At 44.5% G+C, this 10,410-nt stretch overlaps 1 protein-coding gene across 2 annotated transcripts in view; it reads right to left on the bottom strand.

Annotated features, from left to right (window-relative positions):
• Pde4dip (phosphodiesterase 4D interacting protein) overlaps positions 1-9,767 on the bottom strand; it is a 64,868-nt gene extending 55,101 nt beyond the window's left edge. For both annotated transcript variants that reach the window (XM_070007534.1, XM_070007533.1), the window contains exons 1-5: positions 8,542-9,767; positions 1,921-2,052; positions 1,338-1,457; positions 1,071-1,163; positions 719-931 (exon numbers count right to left, since the gene is read on the bottom strand). In XM_070007534.1, the coding sequence (XP_069863635.1) occupies positions 719-931; positions 1,071-1,163; positions 1,338-1,457; positions 1,921-2,052; positions 8,542-9,666 (1,683 nt within the window). In that variant the 5' untranslated portion in view covers positions 9,667-9,767. The remainder of the gene's footprint in view (positions 1-718; positions 932-1,070; positions 1,164-1,337; positions 1,458-1,920; positions 2,053-8,541) is intronic.
• Between the last annotated feature and the right edge of the window lie 643 nt (positions 9,768-10,410).

Genomic DNA, 10,410 nt, shown 5'->3' with positions numbered 1-10,410 from the left:
GTTGAAGATAAGAGTCTCACCCACTCTTCTGTCTGGGCTGGCTTTGAACTTTGATTCTCAGATCTCAGCCTCCTGAGTAGCAAGGAACCCCTGCTAATATTTGCGTATTTCTGAAGGAAATTCAGATGCAATTAATTTGCAGGCTACTAAAGTAGGAATGTTCTTCAAAAAGTACACTTCTAAATATGAGTGTTTAGCCTAGGAAAAGACAGAAGAATAATAAAAGATCATTAGATTCTAAAAGCACAGAGAAAAGGTAATGCATGCTCTAAGATAATAATGCAAAGGAGCCATTAAACAATTATGAATCACACATAACTATGCACAGCACTGAACATGTGTCAAAAAGCCCTGAAGGATCTTCCCTATTTTCTATCCAGTTTACTTTCATCCATCCTTACAGAGAACCTCAGCTAGTTCTTCCTTTAGCTTCCTGACTCCCTTTTTCTGCCCTTCCCAGCTATCCCCACAAGAGCCAGGCAGGCCCCTCCACAGGAACCAGAAAGGGGCTGGTGGTATTCACCACGGTGTTCCAGACATGCAAGCCACAGGACAGTCCTGATATGGCCCATTAACAGGAGCACAACAAACTTTGTACGGAATTATTTAGATTAAGCAGATGACTCAAGGGTTCATGTTGAACACAAACTGTCTGACTAAAAATTTATTAGCAGGGCGAAGTCAGCCACGAGGACGACAGTTGGTGTTAATGATTTACCTGGTTATGTTTCCAAGAGGCTTCTTTCTGCCTTTCCCTGTCCTGGGCGGCCGCCTCCACAAGCTGCATGTGTTGCTTGGAATTGGCCAGCTGGCGTTCTTTCTGTTGCACGGCCCTCTGCAGCTTCTGTATTTCAAGCTGGCTACAGAAGAGCGCGCTCTGAAGATCAAGCAGCGCCACCTGCTGCTGGGCTGGGGTAATGCCTTCCTGGCTCTGGGAAGAGCAGAAATGGGGATCACACAAGGAAGGCCAGTGGATTGCCTGAGGGGCCTGAGACCCCCATTGGGACAAGAACTCAACCCACACATCCCCAGCTGGAGCTTGTCCCCCTTTCTCTGTGACCTTCACATACATGGAGTTGTCCAAGCTGGCTTTGGTGCAGCATTTCCCGAAGCTTTGCCATTGTGTCATTTTGACCTTCAATCACCTGGTACAACTCCTCAATCTGGAAATAAGGAGTGTCCAGCATGTTAGGAAATGAAACAGGAGTTCCATTATCCCACCTGTTCTTATTTTAAGACTGAAGACTGTTCCAAAAGTATGACAACATGCAGAATACTTGTCTCCTGTGGTAAGCTAAATCGTGTCTTCGAAAGATCACCACTACTAAATACTTTACCTCACTTTCTCTGCTTTTTAGCATTTCCTTGAGGCTTTGAATTGTACCATCTTGCTTTTGCGATGACTCCTGAGCAGACTTTAGCTCATAGCTCATTTCATTGAGCTTCTCTTGAAGGATCTGAATTCAGCAAAGAAACTCTGTTAGGTCAATAATAACTTTGTGTGTGTGTGTGTGTGTGTGTGTGTGTGTGTGTGTGTATGCACACATGCATGTGCCACTATTGGGGCTTGAACTCGGGGGTCTTGTGCTCTTCCTGGCTATTTTGTTCAAGGCTGGTACTCTACCACTTGAGCCATGCTTCTACTTCTGGCATTTTGGTCATTAATTGGAGATAAAGGATCTCCTGGATTTTTTTCTGCTCAGGCTGGCTTTGAACCATGACTCTCAGATCTCAGCCTCCTGAGCAGCTAGGATTACAGGCTCACACCACAGGTACCTGGCAAGGACTATACTTTTAAAGGCAATGTTCCCCCAGAGTACCAGGAGTCCACAGTATTTGTCTCCACAGCCTGCTCAAGTTCGGAGTCAAGCTAGAGCCAGTCACAGGCTCAGGAAAACCCTGTGAATTCCCAGCTCATACCTTGTTGGTGGCTTCTGTTTGCTGGATTTTATGCTGGAGTTCTGCCAAGTGGGAATCACACACAGTCTGCTGGGTTATGACGGTCTCATTTGAATTCAGCTTCTGTTGTTTGAGTAGGTCTTCCGATACAGACTAGGAAGCAACAAGACAAGTAAACAGAGTTAAATGCAGCCAATGATGAATTTCATTTTTAAGTGCAAGGGTGCCATTTTTTGCCAGAGATCTAGAAAACCAGAATTGTGTGAATTACCAGTATATTTTGAAGGAGTCCTGTTCCTTGCTGAAAGCAGTGATTCACCTCTCTCCTTGCTATGTTCCCCACTCCCTCCCCCACTACGCACAGAACACAGGGATTCAGATAAAGTAAATGTTATAGACTTTGATTTTTTTGTGTGTGCTGGTGTTATGGTTGAATTCAGGAACTCACACTCTGGGTTGGCTTTTTCTCTCAAGTGCTAGAGCGTTAACTTTGAGCAAGTAAGCCAAGCAGAGTGCCAGGCCCCGATTTCAAGCCCTGTATCAGTACAAAACAAAACAATATGCGCACATGCATATGCACATGTGCAAACACACACACACACACACACACACACACACACACACACACACATACTCAATATGTCTGCACAGGCAGAAGGAAGATAAAGCTGGTGTAGCAGAGCATCAACAGTAATCTGGGGAAGGAATTTCCTTCTAAAGTCTCTGTGAACTTGAAATGGTTTCAGAAGGAAAATAAAAATAAATTTAAAAAATACATATATGCCTACTTAAAGACAAATATATAGCCCCTGCCTGGATAAATAATCCACAGTGGTATGGGAAAGATATATTTAATTAAAACTCATTTAAGAGCCATTAAGAAGACAAGAGAAAAACAAAACATGTATACAAGGGACAATTGATCGGAATAAAATTAATTACTGAACTATACCCAACAACAATCATTATATCAGGAAGCAGAGACCAGCTAGGAGGTGGCTATAGTAGGTTACAGTTAATAGGGGTTTAGATCACTGCAATTGTATTGATCATATTGATTATATTGAAGGGAGATGAATGGATGGATCTGGCTATGTTTTGAAATATAGGTAGCAGGACTTGCTGGCACAATAAATGTGGAATCAGCAGGAAAGGAAAGAGAACAAGGCTCCCAGACAAATCACTGGAGATCTCTGTGGGGGGTATAACAGAAGCCTTCCCCTGACTATGTCACACCATAGGTTACAAATTTGTATTTTCAACTCTAACTGATATGGTTTTCATTTACTTTAAGGATGCAGAATAGCTTGATGCTGCTGGTTCATACCTGTAATCCTAGCTACTCAGGAGCCTGAGATCTGAGGATCAAGATTCAAAGCCAGGCAGACAAATCCCTGAGACTCTCCAATAAAAAGCCAGAAGTGGAGGTGTGGCTCAAGTGGTAGAGCACTAGCCTTGAGCAAAAAAGCTAAGTATCAATGTGCCCAGGCCCTGAGTTCAAGCCCCAGTAACAGCACCCCCCAAAAAAAAAGCTGTATAAAACCATAATTCTGAAATGTAAACAATAAATGACAGGGAAGGGGATCATGGTTATTCACGTTAAATCAAAAAGATCTTTGCCGGATTTAAAAACTAACCAACTGACCCAATTCCATTTTATATATAAAGGAATGGAAACTTACAGAATCTGCCCAAAATTACAAAGGGAATCCGGCAAAGTGTCCACTAATACTGAATACATCCCGGGTGTGGTGGCATACATCTATAATCCCTGATTACAATCCCAGTAGAAACAAAAACAAATAGAAGCTAGTCACCTAGCTAATGGCTCGATCTAATGGCTCCCTTACAAATAGAATCATATATGTCTGTGTGTATGCACAGGGATATGCATATAGACATATGTTTTATACATACATACATTTTTATATAAGCACAAATATATATGAATAACAGTTTTAAAGCCTAAGAATGCCACAGTAAAGTACATAATAAATCTGGATCTCATGTCAACCCATTTCGGCATGAGTAATTATAAGACACTTCTAATTCTATACATGTAATACACTGAGATAAAAGCTAGAAGAAGTTTGTTTCTCATTTGTTCGTTAATAACTAATTTTTTATATCTAAGAAAAAATGTTTTTTCTGAGAACAGTCTGCCAAAAGAGCACTTAGTAAGCTCCACTGAGTTTAACAGCTCATAATGAATTCTTAAGAAGTAACAAGTACATAAATCACTCCGATGATTTTATTGGCCCCCAAGTAAGCAATCCTTTAGTAGAACGAGTGTCATCCCCCTGACTCATAGCTACTAAGATCATGTCACAATGATAATGTAGCTTTAAATGAAGTCACTTTTGACTCAATTACTACAGATGCTGTCCCACATCAGAGAGAGGATTGCTTTCAAGCTGAATATTGCATAATGTGTCTCTTAGGCTAAAAGGCAATTATTTAGTCTTTTGGGATAACAGCATTTCTTTTCTTGGCACTCTCTAATCCATATAAGAGCCCAGATTTCAAACCACTATAATTTCCTACCCTACTGTTACTAATAAGAGGTATAAAAGAACTATTAGTTAACATACAATTAAAGACCTAATCTTTAATCAATATCTAATACCATTTTCTAAAGAGTGGCTACTCAACCGTAGTCACAAATGAACAGACTTTGACACTTAAGGGTTTGAGGTGAAGATTTATCTGCTCTTTGAATTGAGAAAGGAAACTTGCACGTGGACAAGAGCTCTCAGAATTGCTATTTGCAAAGGACCACACCCCGCCTGTCATGGCTTTTGTACTGTATTGCCGAGTCAGACAATAAAGAACAAAATGACTACCTAGAATAAAGCTTCCGGTATGGCTTAGAAGTAGAGGACCTATATAGAATAATGCTTTCAAACCTTGCTTTAGGTATCTAAAAAGCCTTCAGGCATAAATTTCATGGAGACAATAAATTATTTGCATATCAGAAAATCAGTAAACAGGAAAATATACTGTTGTGGCAGGAAAATATTTTGAAAGGAAAGGAAAAAGAAAAAGAAAGGAAAGAAGGAAGGAAAAAGGAAAGGAATGGAAAGAAAGGAGGGAGGAAAAGAGAAAGGGGGGAGGAAACTAGAAAGAATATAAACACTGATATTTAATAATACATACTATTATGTATTATTATTATGGAGAAATCCTTAAGCAAATGAATCAAAATGACAACATTATTGAGTGGAAACTACTTTGTACAACTACTTAAAGATAATAAAAACATAAGAAAAAATTTAAGTAATGGGTTTCCTTCCTATTTATAAAGTTTAACTGGCTGGCATTTTTTCCCATTCCTTTATACAAACTAAAAAGAACTACAAGAGAGATTATTTCTATTCTATTCACATTTGTTCAGAGAAAGACAAAAACCTGTCATCTGCCTTTGTCCCACTTAGCTCTGGTTTTGCCCTAAAGTAGAACAGCTCTTAAGGAGGTCAAAAGTCAATCAGACTTCAACAATTGATCGAGTGTGCAGAATAAAATCCTGTGCATTTCTTACAAATACTTCCAGCTCAACTTACCTATCTCCTCCACATCTTTAATTATTAGAGAAAACAGCACAGTAACTGCACACAATGTTTTTTGAAGTTGAAGGTTATTTTCTCTCTCCTCTCAGTATTTTATTTATAAAGCAAGCCAAGTGACAACAGAAAGCTCATACCCTGCTACTTTAAAGTTCTAATATCCAAAGTTTGCGAAATAAAAGGGACATGGGCTGAAGACACAGGCACTGTAATTTATACACACTGATACAGAAGTCTCACACTCCCCTAAAAAACAAATCCTCCTGGAATCCTTAGCGCATTGGAAGAGGACTCCTGGCTTAAAGTAAGTCTTTAAGCTGTTCTATTTAATGTACAGAATTTAAGTCTTAGATATGATAGTCAGGATCTTTGCTCAGCATGGGCTGTTATTTAAATTATGAGAAACTGTGTGAGATGGCCTTTAAAATCCTTCCCAACTCTAAATTGATAAATCTAGGTACCAAAGATTTAATAGTCCAAGCTGGGTGCTGGTAGTTCACACCTGTGATCCTAGCCACTCAGAAAACAGATCTGAGGATCGAAGTCCAAGTCAGCCCAGACAGACTTTCCTAAGTCCTCCTGCTTGTGAGACTCTTACTCTAATTAACCACCAAAAAGCTGGGAATGGAGCTGTAGGTCAAGTGGTAGGGGAAGCGAAAAAGGCAAGTGAGAAGGTGAAGGCCTGAGTTTAAACCCAGTACACACACCATACATACACTAATCTTCTGTTTAATAATAATGAAGATACTAATGCTCTATATAATTTTCATTAAATATGGAGAAAAAATACTCCTCATTTTAGCCAGATTTTCTATGACTTTATCTTTCTACAATATTGTTCATATTTAAGAGAGGGAAACAACTTATTTCCCATCCTTGATGCCTAGTCTACTTTTAGATCAGAACATGAGACTACGTTTAATTTGTAGCATCTCTATCCGGTCACAGAAATATTGTTAAACCCATATTTAGCAGTGAAGTTCCACAAAAATAAAAAAAATAAAGGGCTGGGAAGGTGGCTCAGTGGTAGAGTGCTTGCCTGGCATGTATGGGGCCATGGGTTCGATTCCTCAGCACCACATAAGCAGAAAAAGCCAGAAATGGCAGTGTGGCTCAAGTGGTAGAGCGCTAGCCTTGAGCTGAAGAGCTAAGGGACAGCATCCAGGTACAGAGTTCAGGCCCCGTGACCGACCAAAAAAAAGAAAAGAAAAAATAAAGCAACAGAAAATGTACACAAGTGTTAGGCAGACAACACCTACATTTCATACAGGTGAAAACATTGGGCTTTTTACTTCTCCCTAACATATTCATACACTTGGTTCCTGGTAATTTTATGCAAGTTTAAAACTTCCATTTTCTGGTCAAGTTCTTACTGTGATACAATTTAACATGTAACAATAAACAATTTCATTTATTATCAAGCTCTAAATTTCTGGAACTATGTTGACCACTAACCAGCTTTCCAAGAATGCTTCTACACTGTCTACTTTTGCATTGGTCCCACTAAAGAATCTGTGGAGTTGAACACATTTTAGTGTTTCACAAAATTAACTAAAACTATTACTCTGTCCCTATAGAAACAAAATAGAATCTGTCAAGTCCCTGTATACAGCTGAATTCCAAAAGGTAGTATGAACTCAATTGGGTAGATAGGAATAGCTCAAATTAAGACCAGCTGCCATTGTTTAGTCATTAAAGTCAAAAGAGGACCCAATTCTTTCTGAACTTCACTTTTCTTCTAGTAGAAGTTAGTAGAAAAGCTGCAACATTTTGAGTGAAAATATGTGAATTCCCAAGTGTCATCTCTGAAAAAGTCATTGTTAATCTTCAAATGATCCCTTAATTATAACAGAGATCACCTAAATGTTATATCGTTTTTCTGGTGAATTAATAGGTTTTCCCCAAACTTTTACTATATACTATCATCATTTTTGAGGCATTTGGGGACAAAAGTCTTAATTCTCCAGAGAGAAACTGGAGCAACTGCCTCCAGTAGGAAACTGGTGGCTCATATCTGTATTCCAAGCTACTCAGGAGGCTGAGATCTGAAGATCAGGGTTCAAAGACAGACCAGGCAGGAAAGTCTGTGAGACTTTGTGTCCTGGGGCAAACTCAGGAATACTATCCCTGAGCTCTTTTGCTCAAGGCTAGCATTCTATACAGCTCTACTTCCAGCTTTTTGGTGGTTAATTGGAGACAAGTCTCAAAGACTTTCCTACCAGGACTGGTTTCAGCTATAATCCTCAGAGCTCAGCCTCCTGAATAGCTCAGATTACAGGTGTGAGCCACTGATGCCAGGTCCATGAGATTATCTCCAATTAACCACCAAAAAGATGGAAGTGGAGTGGTGGTTCAAGTGGTAGAGTACCATCCTTGAGGGAAAAAAGACAAGCAAGAGGCTCTGAGTTTAAGTCCCAATATCAACACACATGCAGCATGCACATGCATGAACACACACACAGAAAAATAAACTGACTCAGTTATAGAAAGCCAAAAGGAGAAAACTACAAATCTAAAAAGAAACTCAAGGGGAGGGGAGGATGGAAAGGACATCAGGAAAAAAATAAATAAAGGGTTCTGTTGCCAGAGTGAAATTAAATGTCTTCTATCTATAGGAGAAAAATGAATGGATTATCTTCACCTTTTTGTCCTAAAATGTAGCAACTTTGATAATTCATGGGAAGGCCGACGGGTAATGTCACGAAGAGGAAAAGCAGATTTTCTTTTCTTTTTTTAGGAAAAGCAGATTCTAGGTGTAAATCACAGTTGCTAAATGGGACAAGCAAAAGGTGATGGAACCAGGTAACTCGGAGTTGGAAGAGATGGGGGTAGAATGATGGGAGTAGTGACACTTGACCCCGATGCATTGTGCTCACAAGCTGAAATGTGGAGTTGGAACCCTTTTGTACAATTACTACAGGACATTTTTAAAAATTAACCAAAGAGCAAGAGGTGCAGCCAACGTTGAGTTCAACGATGTCGTTTTCTCGGGTTAATACTATTAACTTTCACCTAAAGAGAAATCCTGTGAAACCCGAGGCCAGCTAGCTAATCAGGCCCACGCAGCCGGGTTGTATACCTGGACCCGAAGTGGCAAATACTCCTCACAGAGATCATCCCACAGCTCCTGCAGGTCTGCAATCTCCAAGGGATAATTTACAGGTGTCCTGTAAAGGGGTTTCAAAGACCTGTTCAGGAAACCGGAACTGACTCCATCTGTCCCGCCGTGGCCGGGCTTGGTTCCAGGTGGGCTGGATTTCACGGGAATGGGAAGCTTGCTCCCGCGGGGGCTCTGAATGGGTTTGTAATCAAGCCCTTTAATCATACTGAGAGCCAGCTCCAGTCTGGGGTGACACAGATGCTGCTCCTCGCAGCAGCAGTCACACTTGGCCAGCTCCCGGACACTCTTCTCGGCCTCGTCGTCCTTGTGGCGGGGAGGGCTGGCCTGGACGCTTGCATCCAGAGATTCCACGGAGGAAGCCGGCGTCCCTTCCTCCATGCTCTCCCCGTCCGGGGGTCCTTTCGCGCTGGCGGCATCGGGGGGTCCGACCTCGGACAGGGCCGGGTCTTCCGTGCCGATGCTGGTGGACCACCGGCTCGAGGGGCCGCAGGAGATACTCCTGGCCACTTTTCGCGGCACCTTGCAAATGGCTTCGTAGTCAGCATCTGCCACTCGCAGAGCCGCACAGCCCCGGCATCTCCTGGGTCGGGCTCCGGGGCCTTCGGAAGGAGCGTGGCAGCTGTGCGGCTCCTGGAGCTGATGATCTTCATTTTCCACCCAGCACTCGAACCCGGAGTAGGCGAAGTCTTCCTGGAGCAGGGCCGAGTACCTCACGTCGGGCAAGCCGGAAATGTCCACCGTCCCGCCGCCCGCCGCCCGGGGCTCGGCGCCGGCGTCGTCGTTGTTCTTCCGATACAGACTGGCGATGCAGAACTTGAGGCGGTCCTTCTCCAGCAGCAGCTTCTGCAGGCGCTCGATGGAGAGCGCTTCGATGCGCGCGATGACCGTGTCGAACCGGTAGATCCGATCGAGCATGAAGGCGCACTTACTGCAAGCGAACTCGGCTCTGCCGTCGCGACAGACATCTTTGCCCAGGACGTGCGACAGCAGGACCTGGAGGTTGAGCTTGGACGCCGTGTGGAAGATCCAGCGCCGCTGGTTCCCGCACAGCTCCCGGCCGCAGATCCGGCACAGCTCCTTCATCGTCGCGGCCGGGCGGGGAGCGGGGAGCGCCCCCCGGGGTGGGACGACGCGGACCCGGCGGCGGCGGCTCGCTCAGGGACTCGCGCCCCGCCGGCCGTCGCAGCGGCGCTCCACAGCGGGCATGGCCCGGCGTCCCCGGGGACCGCGCGCCGGCCCCGGGTACCACAGCGCGCGGCCCCGCCCCTCGGGCAGGGGGCGGGCACGGAAGCGCCTCAGGGGGATGCTGAGTGACAGGCGCGCGCGGGGCGCGCGGGCCTACCCATGTCTCGCACAGCTGTCGCTCCGGCCAGCCTCCGCCGCCGCCGCCACCGCGTCCTCAAGGACCTCGCGAACCGAAGCAGGCCAGCTTCCCGGGACACTGGCGGCCGCCCGGGGCTGACGCAAAGCCGGCGGATTGTGAGCATCAGATTTCAAGATGGCGCCGGCGGCCTTTTCGCAAGGTTCCTCTGGGAGTTGTAGTCCAGCCCGCAAGCGCCTGAACCCCTCCCTCCCCCCAGCGCATGCGCGCTGGAGGGGGCAACCCCAGGAGCCGAGTACAGAAATCAACGCACAGCCGCGACGAAGCGTGGAAACGGTCCACCATGGGTACCGAGAGGACAGCGGGATGGCTGCTTCGTGCTGCCAGGACACCTTTTATCTGCTACGATCTCACCGGAGAGGCGCCCCGGTTCGCCTCTGCGGGATGTCTGGGGCTCCTCCCCTTCGGTCCACCCGCGGTGCCACGTCGTCGGGATGGAGCAGCTT

The sequence above is a fragment of the Dipodomys merriami genome, unplaced genomic scaffold (genome assembly GCF_024711535.1).
Source record: "Dipodomys merriami isolate MVZ:Mamm:240054 unplaced genomic scaffold, mDipMer1.0.p SCAF_7, whole genome shotgun sequence".
Taxonomy (NCBI): Eukaryota; Metazoa; Chordata; class Mammalia; order Rodentia; family Heteromyidae; genus Dipodomys; species Dipodomys merriami.
The sequence above is the reverse complement of the archived record's forward strand: the minus strand, read 5'-3'. Positions and strand labels throughout refer to the sequence as shown.